Source organism: Euleptes europaea, chromosome 16 (assembly GCF_029931775.1).
Source record: "Euleptes europaea isolate rEulEur1 chromosome 16, rEulEur1.hap1, whole genome shotgun sequence".
In the NCBI taxonomy this organism is placed as follows: Eukaryota; Metazoa; Chordata; class Lepidosauria; order Squamata; family Sphaerodactylidae; genus Euleptes; species Euleptes europaea.
This window is the reverse complement of record NC_079327.1, coordinates 34,253,958-34,269,846: the sequence shown is the minus strand read 5'-3', so window position 1 is coordinate 34,269,846 and position 15,889 is coordinate 34,253,958. Positions and strand designations below refer to the sequence as shown.

Genomic DNA, 15,889 nt, shown 5'->3' with positions numbered 1-15,889 from the left:
TGTGCCCCAGGATATTAACAGAACACGTGAGCAACAGAAATGTGCAGTGGTAACTCGAGTGCACCTCTTAGCTGAAAGAAACTGCCGCTGCCAGAGTCTTGTGTTATCCTCACCATGTTGTTCCTCTCTCCTCCAATTGGCTCATGCAGGGCAATCAGGGCCAGTAGTTGCAAAATAAGGGAGGGCCTGGCCGCGGCGGGGGCCAGGATTGCCTTCCCCGCCACCTCCCTCCTCTGCTGGGCGCTCCTGGCCATGGCGGGGGCCAGGATCACCTTCCCCGCCACCTCCACCCCTCTCCCGTGTGCTCCTGGCCGCGGCGGGGGCCAGGATCGCCTTCCCTGCCACCTCCCCCCTCTCCTGGCCTCGACAGGGGCCAGGATTGCCTTCCCCACCACTTCCCTCCCTCTCCTGGGTGCTCCTGGCCACGGCGGGGGCCAGGATCGCCTTCCCCACCACCTCCCCCCCTTCTCCTGGCCGTGGCGGGGGCCAGGATTGCCTTCCCCTCCACCTCCCCCCCTCTCCCGGGCGCTCCTGTTTGCAGCAGGATCGCCTTCCCCACCACCACCCCTCCACTCTCCTGGGCACTGCCAGACCGCTGCTTGCATGGCGGTAGACCTGCCCTCCCAACAGGGTCTCTCCTCCCCCCCCCCCCATGGAGGCCAGGTCTACTCATTGGTTTCTATGCCCACAGAAACCAATGGGTAGACCTGGCCTCCGTGGGGGGGGGGTCTCAGTCAGGAGGCCAGGTCTACTGCTTGCAAACCAATGGGTAGACCTGGCCTCCGTAGTGGGGGGGGAAACCATCTCCGCCTGGAGGCCAGGTCTACATATTGGTTTGCATGGCAGTAGACCTGGCCTCCTGACTGAGACTCCCATGGAGGCCAGGTCTACCCATTGATTTCTATGGTGGCCCCTAGAAACCAATGGGCAGACCTGGCCTCTGTGAGGGGGGGGAAGCTTCCCAATGGGGACTTCCCCCTCCCATGGAGGCCACCCATCTTTGGCCTGACCAAGAGACATTGATGTTAGATCCGGCCCTCCTCTCAAATGAGTTCGACACCCCTGAGTTAGTGTTGATTAGCTAGCTGGGCTAAAATAGACCAGACCAACATTCTAGAACCACCCATACCCACCGCTTCCTTCCTGATTAAAGTTTTTTAAAAGTATTATTTATATTTTTCCGATCTACCAGTGGTCATTTAAAGCTAGACTTTCTAGCCTTGAAAATTCCACTCTAGTAGATGTCCTTCTCGCTCTGGAAGAGGAGGTCATCTGTAAAGTGGGGTTTCTGTTCCTCTTGCTTCTGGGAGGCAGGACTAAAACTTTGACTTCCTGTCTCTGAGGAAACGCCCCCTCATTTCCAGTTCTTTCCTGCCTCGCATCGGGAGAGCAGGCTCTATCAGCAGCTCTCTACTAATTCTTCTTAGAAGTCTACTTTTCTTAAATTTTCTTTCTTCCTCCTCTTAGAGGTCTATTTTCTAATCTGTACTGTTTCTTTTTCTGTCTTCCTGCTGCACAGTATAGGCCTTTTTAGTCAGGTTTTTGGCTTTCCCGCCAAACAAAATGGCGGACGCTCCTCCTGACGCCTTTATCGCACAGGAAGATTTGGACCCCGGCTTGCTTGTCCCAGCCCAGCAAGTCCAACAAAAAACCCCTGGCAGCCACTCCGGTGGTTCTAAGGAGAAGAGCAAGAAGAAGCGGGGAGACGGTTCCATTAAAAGGAAAGGAACCGATGCGGCTCATGTTAAAAGTAACAAAAGAGCTCGCGCAACTACTGTCCCCCGCTCTCTTGCTGCGGCCGCGCCGCGCAGGCTCTCCTCCGTGGTGATGAGGCCGAAGAACCCGACGGCCCCAGCTGTGCCACACGCCGCAACCTCCAAGAACGCTCCAGCCGGTAAGGCGCCGACTCCCTCCTCGGAGGGTAACGCGCTCCCTCTCCTAGCCGCCATAGAGGTGACGGGACTGCTGTCCCTTAAGGCGGAACTCTCGGCCCTAATTAAGGAGGCCTTTGCAGAAGGCATCAGAGCGGTGCAGCTCGCTTCCCCTACCTCCTCCGTCCGTGACTCCTCCGAACTCTCTGTTAGTGACCCGGGGGAGGGCCCCAGTTCCCAACCACCCCAAAGGGAGGGAGGGAGCCAGTGGCTTACCAAAGCAGCCCTTAAGGCTCCTCCGACCAAATCAGCCACCACCACAGTCACTTTTTCCCCTGCCTCTTCTGACGATGAGAGGGAAGAAGGCGAGTTCTCCTCCGAAGGAGAGGACCTCGCTACCGAGGAAAAGCAACTCAGATTATTTAGCCCCGATGACTATCAATCCCTACTTTCCAAGACCCTAGCAGCCCTTGACTTAAATGCAGCTTCTGACTCCCAGCCTCAAGAGAAGCAATTAGGGGCCAAAGAGTTCTTCCATATGCACCATGCTACTCCACATGTAGCCCCTGTCCCTGATTATTTCTTAACCCTTATCAATGCAGAGTGGGATAAACCCCTGGCTTCTCGCCAACCTCCAGCAGTGGTTAAGAAGCTTTATAACATAGCCAGTAACTCTGCTGATTTATTTAAGGTCCCCCTAGTGGAACCCGCAGTCAGTGCTCTCCATACCTCTGACCTAGTCACAGAGGAGGGCCAGGGCCTTATTAGGGACCCTGTCAACCGAAAAGCCGACTTGGCTTGCAAAAAGTCCCACGATGCAGCAGCCTGGGCCATCCAAGCTTCCATCACTTCAGCCCTTATCTCTCATGCGGCAATAGTCTGGGCCAGAAAACTGAGTCAACTTATCCCAGAGGACGACAGGAATGCCTTGGAGGGGGCCTCTAGGATTCTAAAAGCCGTGTCCTTTTCTAGCAGACTCCTCCTTAGACACGATGGCCTTCGCGGCTAGAGTCATGGCAACCACGGCGGCAGCTAGAAGGGCATTATGGATCCGCCCTTGGCAAGTACAACACAGATCCAAAACAGTTTTAATGGGGTTCCCCTTTCAGGGAAAGAAGCTTTTCGGGGAAAAGCAGGAAGAGATATTGGTTGAAACCAAGGATAAGAAGAAGGCCTTACCCAAGGTCTTCAGTAAAGTACAAAAAAGCTTTTCCTCCCAGGGTTCCTTTCGTACCTCCCACACCCTGTCTACGTACAGATCAGAACAAAGAAGTCAGTGGAGCTCCTCCAGGGGTTCCTTTCGGAGGGGGGGCTGCTTTTCCAAACCCTCACGCTTTACCAACTTCCAGGGAGAAAGGAACGACAAATTCTTTCGTCCATCAAAACAATGACGCTCCCATTCAGCCTGTGGGGGGCAGGGTGACCCAATTCCGTCACCGGTGGAAAACCTCCCACCCAGATGCCTGGGTATTCAACGTCATCCATCAGGGCTACCAGCTGGAACTGGTTTCCACTCCTCCAGACCGTCTGGTAGCATCGACTCGCACCTCAAACAGAGAAAAGCAACTCAGAACAGCAGAAGCCATCCGTCATCTACTCGACATCCAAGCCATCGAACCAGTCAATCCACAAGAGCACTCATCGGGAGTCTACTCCTATTTCTTCACAGTGCCAAAGAGAAACGGAGATTGGAGGGCTATCCTCGACCTCAAATTCCTCAACAGACACATCCTCAGAAGACGCTTCAGGATGGAAACTGTGTTCAATCACAGAGGCTCTACGACCACAGGACTTCCTCACATCCATCGACTTAAAGGAAGCCTACCTACACGTCATAATCCATTCCCTCCATCGAAAATTCCTCCGTTTCCACTTTCATCTCAGACACTACCAGTTCCAGGCGTTCCCCTTCGGCTTGTCATCCGCTCCCCGGGTCTTCACGAAGGTGCTTGTAACCTTGATAGCCCGGGCACAGGAGAAGGGGATCCGACTGCACCCCTACTTAGACGACATTCTGATCTGTGCGTCATCAAGGGATCTGTGCCTCAACCACACCAGGATAGTCATTGACCTTTTGGAAGTCCATGGTTTCCTGATAAACAAGGAAAAGAGTCATCTTTCCCCTTCCCAGCATCTGCTTCACTTGGGCGTCCACATAGACACAGTCTTCAACACTCTGTCACTGCCAGAGGACAAGGTAACCAAGATCGCCTCCTTAGCCAAGTTCACTCTTCTCTCCAAGTCAGCTCAGATCATCAGCCTAGCAAAACTCCAGGGCCTTATGATCTCCACCATTCCAGCAGTACAGTGGGCCAGACTTCATGCCAGGACCTTGCAGTGGTTCCTTCGCCTGTATCAGAGGGAGATCTCCCTCAGGTCTCGCAAACGCTTGATTATACCCAAAGCTGTCAAGTCGAGCCTCCAATGGTGGGCCTGTCCCAGCAACCTCTCTCAGGGTCTTCAATATATCACTCCTCCTCCTATCCAGTTGTTCACCGACGCATCCCTCTCGGGTTGGGGAGCCTCCCTTCTCAACCAACCGGCGCAGGGCCTCTGGAACTTGAAGGAACGACTTATGAACATCAACGCCCTGGAAATCAGAGCCATCCGGATGGCCCTACAACACTTTCATGCTCAGGTCAAAAACCAACACGTTCTCATCAGGACCGACAATGTGGCAGCGAAAGCGCACATAAACAAACAGGGGGGCTCTCGGTCCTTGAACCTGCACAGAGAGGCCAAGCTCATCCTATCCTGGGCAGAGATCCATCTCACCTCCATTTCAGCGGAACATATCCAGGGGACAATCAACACACAAGCGGACTGGCTGAGCAGACGGAATCTGGACGAGTCAGAGTGGTCCCTACATCCGGAAACCTTCCTTCTCCTCTCCCAGCACCTGGGCTTCCCGCAGGTAGACCTTTTCGCGTCAGCTACAAATCACCTGCTCCCAAGATTCTTTACCCGCTACTATCATCCTCAGGCGGAAATGACGGATGCCTTGCTGTCTCCGTGGCCGAAAGTTCTTCTCTACGCCTTCCCTCCTCTTCCACTTATCCCCAGACTCCTGCGACGGGTAAGGATTCTGAAAGCATCAATCATTCTAATCGCACCATTTTGGCCGTGACGTCCCTGGTTTCCAACCCTCGTGGAGATGTCAATCTGCAATCCCTGGAGACTCCCAGTGCGACACGATCTACTCAAACAGGGTCCCATATGCCACCCGGACCCGGAGTGGTACCGCTTGACCGCATGGCTCTTAGCCTTAGGCTACAATCCAGAAATTGCGGACACCATCGTTGCGTCCCGGCGTCCATCCACGCGTCGCATCTATGGCACGACCTGGAAGACCTTCGTTAGGTGGTGAACCCCTTAAAACCCCAAGTTTCTCACCTGCTGTCCTTTCTCCAAGATGGACGAATCAAGGGTCTCAAGCCAGCCACCCTTCGCTGACAACTTGCCGCAATAGCCACCTTAGTTCCCAAGATCTCAGGCATCCAGATAACTAAACATCCTCATGTAAGGGCCTTCCTTAGAGGGGTCAGTCTCTCCTCCCCAGCAGTGGCCATAGATTTCCCACATGGAGTCTCCATACGGTTTTATCCGCCCTCTCCAAGGCACCTTTCGAACCTTTACGTTCTACCGACCTAAGACACCTGAGAATTCGGCCGTTACCTCGGCTCGAAGGGTCTCAGAGTTGGGGGCTCTTTCGGTTAGACCAGAGTTATGTACCTTTCACAGGGATAAGGTGGTCCTTCGCCCAGACCCGTCCTTCCTCCCTAAGGTTAACACCAAATTCCATAGGGACCAGGAATTAGTGCTTCCCTCCTTCTGCCCCAACCCCCAACATCCCCAAGAGAGAGAATGGCACACTTTAGACCTCAGGAGGGCACTCAAGATCTACATCTCACGCACTGAGGGCATCAGGACCTCTGAATCCTTGTTTATCAATTTGTCAGCCCCAAATAAAGGCAAACCCATGTCTTACACGGCAATAAGCCGCACCATCAGATCCTGCATTTCCCAGGCCTATAGCTCCAACAAGTTGGCCATGCCACAAGGCATCACGGCCCATTCTGTCAGGAGTGCCGCTACCACAGCTGCCCTCCATCGACAGGCTTCCCTAGAGGAAATCTGCAAGGCGGCGACCTGGTCGTCCATCTCCACTTTTGTCCGTCATTATAAATTGAATCTGTTCGCTTCTGCGGATGCGGCCTTTGGCCGCAGAGTCCTTCAGAGCGTTTTGCAAAATTCTTAACCCACCCGGGCCAGGGACAGCTCTTGTAAGTCCCACTTTACAGATTACCTCCTCTTCCAGAGCGAGAACGAGCCTTGGATACTCACTGTGAAGGCTCCTTCTGCTCTGGAATACGGAGGTCATCTGGCCCACCTCTCAGGAATTTAGCATTTTGTTCAGGATTAGCTAGTTCGTTTGGGGATCTAGCAACTTCCTGCCTTTTCCACAATGGAGCCACGGCTCTTAGTTGGGTTGCTGTTACTAACACTTATTGTTTTCTTCTCACAGTTACTGTTGTTCCTTCTATTTAAACCTTCCTGTCCTTAAAAAAAAAAAAAAAAAAAAAGGAATTTAGCCGTTCTTGTGCCCTATAGCTCGTCAAGTTTCAAACTGGAAATGAGGGGGCGTTTCCTCAGAGACAGGAAGTCAAAGTTTTAGTCCTGCCTCCCAGAAGCAAGAGGAACGGAAACCCCACTTTACAGATGACCTCCGTATTCCAGAGCAGAAGGAGCCTTCACAGTGAGTATCCAAGGCTCGTTCTCCACGCACACACCCCACCTTACTCGGCTAATCATGGGCGTAGATCCCAGAGTCAAGGCTGTGGCCAGTATTTTTTTCCTTACTTTACTCAGGCAATAGGCTTCAACAAGAAGGCTGACTTGACCGATAGGAAGCAAGGATACTTCTGCAGGTTTGAAAAAGTCAAGTATGCATTACCTATTCTAACTCAGAGGAAAACCGTGATCTGGGAACCCAAAGTCTGGAAAGCTAAATGACACGTGATTGTACTCTAAAGCACAGAATGTGCAAAAGCTTTACAGAGACGATGAATTACGAAGCAGATGTGAAGAGTACATAAAAGATCTAAAAATATCCTTTTCCCACACTAGATCTGTGTCTGCATTTTTAGCAGAATACCCATAGTGCCTTTGTGATTTATTCTCAAGTTCATTTAGATGGTATATTTTTGGCTGCATAGGTTACATTTCTTAAACAAGGATATGCACATTTCATCCTTATAAGGAACAATCATTTTTCAACTGCTGAGTAAGGAGTAGGAAAGCAGTTGTTTTATGTTGTAACTCTTTAAAAAAAAAACTCTGAAGGTATTAAGGATGTTACTAAATTACTTTGTTTTTTAAAAAAAATAGGATGAAAATGCATGGAGTTAATTTTTTATTTCTATTTTTGGATCAATTGCACTGGTTTTCTGTGTCCTGGTTTATGCCACAGGCCAAATAGCAGGAAGGAGCTATACCTCCACAGCCAGATTCCATCTTTACTCAGATGAAGAATAATAATCTGATACTGAAGTCCACATGCAGTGCCGACTCCATTGATTGAATGGTATCTGTTTTCTAACACCATGGAGATGAGGGAAAGACTTGGCACACTGTTCTCTGCTGTTTACCTTGGACTGCTGCTCTGCGATCTCTGAGGGAAAGAACTAAACTGAAATGAGTGCATTCTAAATAACAGCCATACTTCATTTCTTTAGCTGTGTCTTCGAGGCCCAGTACCTGTTTACAACACCACAATATATTTAGAGTTGTGCACTTTGTGCTAAAAAAAAAATGAAAATTTCTACATCAAGGCTACCAAGTTCTACACCTAAACGATATTGTGATTTTTATGCAAACAGAGTTAGGATTTTGGCCTACGTGTGTGTAATATTGCTACATACAGAACACTGAAACTCTACCTAACTGATGCTGGAAGTTTTATTCACCCGCCACGTGGATTCTAAGGTTCACCAGATCTTGTTCAGACACTTTCAAGCTTGTCTTTTCAGCCATAAGGGCTAAGAACTTACTTTTTAGTAAGAAGCAGAGGTTCTCAGGAGCTTTTGAAAGCATTTTCCTTCTCCTGATTCTTAATGGACAAAATAGTCATGGTACCATGTCAAACCATCATATCTCCTTTATCAATCAAACTGTCTTCTGCACCTGCACAAAAATATGTACAAGTATATGAATTCTTGTTGCCCTGTGCAGGTACTTTTTTTTTTGAGGGAGGCTACCTGAATTGGGCATAGAACTTTTTGGACAACAGGTCACAATTAACTCCACTTTTAAAAATACTCAGAAAGATGGAGGTGGGTGCATAGTACCCTCACTGGAATCTGTTCCATGAAACAACTGCTACAAGGAAGAGACAATCCTGACCTGTAGTCCTTGGCTCTTTAGAAACTGAAAGCATCTGTTCCAGAGTACAAAGTGAGTGAGTTGACCAGTACAAGGATAAGTGAATTTCCCCCTTGGCTCAATCTGAAATTGGTGTTAGCAAAGTGAGCTTTTTAAACATGGAAAATAACTCAGTTTTCTATGCCCAATGTAAATTGAGTCAAAGGGGCCAGTCACTTCATGCAAGTCAACTCATTCACTATTATTTTTCCCAGTTTTTGAAATTTGGACCCCTTTGGCTCCCAATGGCAGTGTGCTATTGTTGCAAGCATAATAAGTCCAAATGCTTCCCCAGATCCCTTCAATTTCATGACCACCCCATCTCACTTACATGGCAGCAGAAGAAATGGTGTTACGGAAGATTTTAGTAACAGACTTCCAGTGAAATATTCCACTCATCCAGCTCTTTGAATATTGACTTGGATACTGCCATTGTCTGAAATACCAGGGATCCTGGGAGATATATTTTCCAGGAAACAGTGTTTTCCAGAGTCCCTGGTGCCTGTAGCATTAAAGATCCCAACTGGCTTCCTGAATGGCAGTCTTGTGAGGCATCTGCAGAAACTAGCAAAGTAGAATTAAAAGTTAGCAGTGAAAAACTGACTTGATTAGTTCACATCAATATGCAAAATTCACAGCATCACACTTCATTCCATTGCCCTGGTCCTTTAAGGTTTCCGGGGTGCACTAGTGTGGCGATCACCAAAGTGACAACTAGCATTCTTCTTTTAAAGCAGAGGAGACCTCTGAAGCTCTAGACCTAGCAACCTTATGCCTGTCTTTTCTTTCTGCTCTTCTCTCCGATTCCTACCTGTCAATGCACTAATTAAAGTGCCCTCCCCTGCTGATAAGTTTTCTTTACTTTAGGTTTCAGTCCTTCTGAGATCTCTTGCCAACGTTCCAATTGTTATTCTACTCTGTCCCAAATAGTTCCTTCTTCTATAGATCCTTTCCTTTCCTTTTATCCCTTACAAGCTCCTTGATCAATTGATCTTGAGCAGCATATATCTAGTGTTGGAGGGATATAAGGACTGAAACAAATCTTGCCACTGACAATGTAGCCTTGGGGTCCCTATCACTTAGTAAAAAAGGCATTATGTCAGTCACAGAGGCATTGGATTTGTGTATTAAAAGGGGGGAAATATAGTGCGATTGAAGATCCTCGTAAAAGCGGCCTTCCAAAAGGGCATGGGCTAATGAGTCAATAGAGCCAGAAGAGCAAGGGCAGATCCTGTCAGAGTATGGTATATTCAGAAATCTGCCCTGCATTACCATAGAAGGGTTAGCATTCAATCTAGCCAAGCAAAAAGCTCTACAGAGACGAGGAGTTGTTAGATAATATGTATAGGCAGGCAGACCACGTGGAGGGGGTATTCCGAAGAACTGGGATGAACAGACACGACAAGCACGAAAAGTAGTGCTGTTATAATCAAGCTCTTTAATGCGCTTTTTAATTTTGGCAAAAGCTTCCGTTTTCCCAAGATCTGATAACATATCCTGCGAGAAGCCCAACAACGCCAGTTTCTCATCTAAGATTTTTTGCCATGAGGATTTAAAAGGGTCATGCTTCAGAGTAGCTAGGAACCCCTCAGTGCTAAAGCACAGTTTAAGGTGTAGTTTAAAGGCGGCCAACCACGCCCTAGCTTCAAACCTTCTCCTATAGTGCCTGTGTAAAGTTTTAATTCCAGCCAAACTGACAATAACTTTTCTCACAGAAGCTGAACTGTGCAAATATAGCTGACAGCTTTGTTGCCTGAGCATGGAAGGATTGTGGACCAGGTGGTGTCAAAGACTTTACTGCCATAAGCACAAAACAGTACAGATTGCCTTTGATAACTGCGCTATCTTTGGGAAAATACTATAATCTGTTTCCTGTGGGCATTTCTTTCTCAGGAATGAAAAGAAATACACCACCAGATTCTGGAAAGAAATCCAGGTCGGAGACTTTGTTCAGCTACGGTGTAATGAAATCATACCTGCTGATGTATTGCTGCTTTCTTCAAGTGACCCGGATGGTCTGTGTCACATAGAAACTGCTAACCTGGATGGAGAGACCAACTTGAAACAAAGACAAGTTGTGAAAGGATTTTTAGAGCTGGTAAGTTAGCATGCTTTCAAATATATATATATATATATATTATATAAATCAGTAATTTGTTTATGCAGCCAGTTCACCATTTCAGGGTTGGATAAATGAAGGAGCATCTGTTTCTTGTAGCAAGATGGATGCTGTAGAGCCATGGTTACTATTAAGCCACTGGTAGTTGCTAACAGTTGCATTGCAGTAGTACTTAAGATTGATGCCAATGTTTCTCATTGTTTGTGAAAGATATATCTGTGGTGTTGCAATGTGTTCACTTCTTAGTATTTTGAAGAGTTTCTGTTCCAGGCTGATTTTTATCGTTGTTTAGCCTACACTGTATTTGTGACTGTTTCTGTGTGTAGTTGAACTTTCTATCTTAATCAAACTGCACTGTAATTTTTTTCTTGCTAAAGATGCATCATCCTTTGAAAATTTGAGCCACTTACTTCAGAGCAGCTTTCTCCAAAGGTCATTGTTGCATATTCAGTTCAATAACAAAGCAGTTTTAGTGTCAACCATTCCTGTAAGTTTTATCCAAACAAATGTCTAGGATAGGATGGATAACTGGTGATTGGGATCTGGATCTGGTCCACATTTTACAGACTGTCAGTCCCGCTATGACCTTATAAAAAGGAATCTACCCAAATTTCAAACTCTATCACCATTATTGTGCTGGGGCTTTGGATCTGTCCACCCTTGTCTAAGAGGTCATACAAAGGACTTTTAATTTGGGTTCTAGCTTTTGATAGCAGAAGTACACCCTTAATTTCAAATTCAAGGCATGCTTTGCTTTTTGACTTCATAAGTTTGACATTTTATAATGGCACATGCTCTTCAGAAAAGTCCAACCCCTCCATTTCTGCCTGAGTCAGTACCATACCACCTTGCTTAACAAAGTTTGGAGATTTCCTTCAGCCTAAAGAGTCTTCCTCGGATAGAAATGGTGTTTCCACCAGCAGAAAGCTTCAGACTTAGCTGGATGGAGTAGTCAGATACAGTTCACTATTCTGAGCATACTTCCTGTGGAGGTGGCAAACTCAGAGTAATAGCTAGCACAAAGATGCATTGGTCAGTCTTCTCTATAAATGAGTGGTTTGGGTTCCCAGGAAGCTTGAATCGTTCAACTATTTCATTCTTTGTGGCATGGTAGCTGTTATCTTATGGTGCACAGTTTGTAAACTGCTGCATTAGAGTAACACTTGCCTGTTTCTTAAGGTAGGGAGCAGTCTGGTGTTTTGCTTAGTAAAGAAGTAAAATATCAAGGGCAGATACACATGCCAGGAAACTTTGGCCAGTTATGTCTTCCTGTAATTGACAGTTGCCCTGAGGATTTAGAGATGTTTGTTGTCCTTCACACTTCACAGGTTTTCTGCCAGTAACATGGGTGAAACTCAGCTTCCTCATGAAGTGCTTCTGAATTGCACAAATCCATCTCATTCAGTAATCACTGATCAACCAAAATGCATTACTCAACATACCTTTGAAAGCTTTAAATTCCTTTTAAAATCACTGTTGTTCAATAAATACTAGTCAGGAAGTATTTCTTCATAAATCACATATCACATTTAGCTGGATGTATAGCAAACAAATGACTTCAACAATTTCCAGATGTTCAGAATAAGAAAGAGGAGGTGCATTTAATCTGTGTGGGGTTTTTTAAAACTGCAACAAGCTTTTGATTAACTGTCATAGACTACACCAGAGAAAATCTAATTGATTGTGTAAAATCTGGACTCTGTAGTGTAATGTTGTGTGTGTGTGTTAAGTGCCGTCAAGTCGCTTCTGACTCATGGCGACCCTATGAATGAAAGTCCTCCAAAATGTCCTCTTTGACAGCCTTGATCAGATCTTGCAAATTGAAAGCTATGGCTTCGTTTATTGAGTCAATCCATCTCTTGTTGGGTCTTCCTCTTTTCCTGCTGCCCTCAATTTTTCCTAGCATGACTGTCTTTTCCAGGCATGTGTATCTGCCCTTGATATTTTACTTCTTTACTAAGCAAAACACCAGACTGCTCCCTACCTTAAGAAACAGGCAAGCGTTACTCTAATGCATGTTATGCACAGCTAAATGTTATGCACAGCTAAATGATTAAGCCTTGTTGTACATTGAATGGGGCTGATAGAAAGCAATATTGCCACTTGGTTTTGAAAGCTATTTGGTTGCTGTGGTTCAGGCAGGGCACTTGCTGATGGTGAAGAAAACTGGCCACATGGTAAAAGATGATCTGCAGAGCTAGAATCATGTTTGTGTGCTGTCCTGCCAGCACTCCTACTCCTACACTACTACAGCAGTGACCCCCTCCCCAAATAGGAAGTTTCACATAGTGACCAACCAGTTGCCCTGGAGGACCAATGAACAAGACATAGAGGCAAAGGCTTTCTCCAAAGTTGCCTCCTAGCACTAGTATTCAGGGATTTACTATCTCTGAATACAGAAGTTCCCTTTAGTCACTTAGGCTAGTAGTAGCCATTCTGGACCTTTTCTCCATGAATATGTCTAATCTCCTTTTAAAGCCATCTCTACTCTACAGCCATTGCTACCCCGGTTCAAGGCACTGAGAAATCTGTCAGTCCCCTGTAAAGCACACCAGAGATCCTCTTCAAAGCATTCACTACTGCTCTGTTTTCACATATTAGTATTCTGCCTTTTTCTTGTGACAGGTTTTTTTTCCTTTTGTGTATAAAGAATCCGCCCTGTATTGATTTCAAGGTGTTGCAGTTTCCTGGAAGAAGAATTATGAAATAACACACTAAACTGCAGGGAAGATACAATTATTGTCTTTAGGACATTTTTAGCTCTTCCATGGAGCCAGGACTATAACTAAAAGGAAACATAGGAAGCCATGTTCCCCTTCCGAAATCCTACCCTCTGATGGTGCCACTTCATTTACAGATAGAAACATGGCCTTGCTAAAGGTCTCAAGTTAAAAGCATCTGACCCCAGAATATGTTAACATGGGGGCCCATGCAAATGCTCTGTACGTGAAAATCTGGGGGGGGGGAGGAAATCCCACATATAATTTTCAAGTTCTTTCCTTTTTTTCTACCACAAGATAATTTTATTATCATTAAAAGACTTTCACAGCAGTCCCTTAGATCAGTACCTGAATATTGGTATATCACCAGGCAATGGTATGTTGATTATGGTCACAGAGCAGGAATATTGCTTCACAAGAAAACAAAAGAGTATATTGTGCTGTTTTTCTCTTTGTGGCAGGCATGCTTGGTCATATGGCCTATCACAAGTCAAGCAGCAGTGCAGTTTTGATGAAATATTAACAGTTTGTCACATACTGACAAACAGAATACTGAATATTCTATTCAGTAGCAGTAGCTCAGTTACTTAGAAACTAATTGTTAACGCTTTTTCTGTGTGTTTTTGAAATGGCAGCTGCCAGCTACATCCAAGGTGAGCCCCTGAGGCCCTAACAGTGCTTGGTCACAGTTTCTGGCCGAGTATAACCCTTGCCTCCCTCACCACACACACACACACACACACACTTTAGTTTGCCCGCACACCTGTATAGTCACAGGTGGATGCTCCATTTTTTTCAGCATTCTGGCTAAAAAAAGTTACATACTTCTGGACTATGCTGACATCTGATGCAATCACCCATAAAACAGTGACTGCTGATTTGGTATTAGCTGGACAAACACAAATGGGAGGAAATGACTGATGATGAAACCGGATCATTTATTCTTGATGACAATATAAAAAGGAGAGGAGAAAAAATAAACCGGTGATTGTGCAAGTAGGTTAACTTGTGGAGAATGTACCAAGTTGCCATAAGGGGGGGGGGACTGGGCAACCACCATTTTTTCCTAACCCTCTTCAGAAACAACTTACCTTGATGGCGTTGCTCTGTTCGCTGTTTCTTGAAATTTTGGGTGGGTGGGGTGAAGCCGGGCATCCTCAACGCTGGCCTGAAACCAAGTGGTCACAGCACAGTACTTGCAGAGTTGGTACGTTACTACTTTCCTGTCTGCATAGATCATTGAGGTGGCTTGTAAAGAGGCAGCTCACCTGTGACTCTTAGCGATGCAGTTGCATCATGCCGTCGAGGCATTTCACACTATGGCTAGGAAGAAGCTCCACCAGTGGGGGGAGACAGATAGACTTATGCCTAGAATCTGGGATCAGCACTGGCCTATGAATGGTCTAAGGCAGGGGTGGGGAACTTCAGGGCCGGGAGCTGTTTAAGGCCCGTGAAATCATTTGGTCTGGCCCTTTGTGGGTCCTGGCAGATCTCTAGCTCAGAAGGATCTAAGACTGGTGATCTGCCCCCTCCCGCGGACAGGAATAGCCTCTATTCAAGGAGGACGTGGGTTTGTTTTGCTGAGAAAAGGAACCGTTTCCCCCCCTTGCTAGGGGAGCTGCTAGGACCGCCCAAGAAACTGTGTTAACCCTTTCCCACCTGAGCCGTGGAGAAACGTATTCCCTCTGTACTACAAGAGGGCTGAGGGCAGAAGTGGTGACAATGGAGGGGTTAAAGGGGGCAGGGCCAGAATGCAGGGGGGATGAGTTCTTAGCCAGTGTGTCCTCATTTCATTCTTGCAGGCAGAGGTAGCAGGAGCCGGCTGTAGAATCCGGTCCCGGCCATGCAGAGCAGGAGCAACTCTGGCGTGCAGCTGGATGGCTACGCCTGGCTGGTGCAACAGACCATCCTGTGCCACCAGGTGGGCGAGTGTGCCACCAGTTGGATGCCTGCCTGCTTGCCCATGCCGGGGGGGGGGTCATCTGGGGCAGCTGCCTGCTTGGGGCTTGGTCGGCTAATTTTTAAGTTGATAATTTTGTATGACCCGCAAATGATGTTATAAATATCCAAATGGCCCTTGGTCTAGGGCAATGCCTTGTGGACAGTGTTAGTTATGGCGCCTCTCTCTGATTTCCCCATGGATTGTTTTATGGCTTCTCTGTGGTTGGTAGGATGCTGAATATTGGAAGCTTCTTAGTTGATGGCTTCTTGTGGTAGCTTTCAAATGGGGTAGGATGTTTGGTAAACTTACTGTCTCAGTGAAGATAGAAGCTGGTAGACATGGGGGTGGCAGTTTTCAAAGATGGCCAATGATAGGTAAGAGTGCTCACTGCTTTTCTAACCTCCATCCCATCCCAAGAGATGCTGGTGGCTTAAGCCACTGTTTCTTTTGCAACCTCTTTAATATTGTGCTGTACCAGATTGGTGAGGAACAAAACTGCATTCCTATCTGGGTTGTTAGAGGAGGAGAAAATTGATGTTGTTTGCATGACCAAGACTTGGGTTGGAAGAAAATTATAAGGTGTATCTGTCTCAGTTAACCCTGTCTGGTTATTTTATTTATCTGAAACATTTATTAGCTACTCTAGGAAGTCCATGGAAATGATGAGATTTGGACCAATGACTTCCACCTTGCAGGGCAATCCTAATGAGTAATCCCATTGATTCCTTCATGACTTAGTATGACAACTGGCATCAGATGTAACAGTAGTAAAGGTAAAGGTCCCCTGTGCAAGCACCGGGTCATTCCTGACCCATGG

General features: G+C 46.8%; 1 protein-coding gene across 1 annotated transcript in view; it reads left to right on the top strand.

The window, feature by feature from the left end:
- Positions 1-15,889, top strand: part of LOC130488160 (phospholipid-transporting ATPase VA-like) — a 114,167-nt gene that overhangs the window by 53,312 nt on the left and 44,966 nt on the right. Inside the window, exon 2 of the mRNA XM_056861763.1 lies at positions 10,185-10,389. Within this exon, the coding sequence (XP_056717741.1) occupies positions 10,185-10,389 (205 nt within the window). The remainder of the gene's footprint in view (positions 1-10,184; positions 10,390-15,889) is intronic.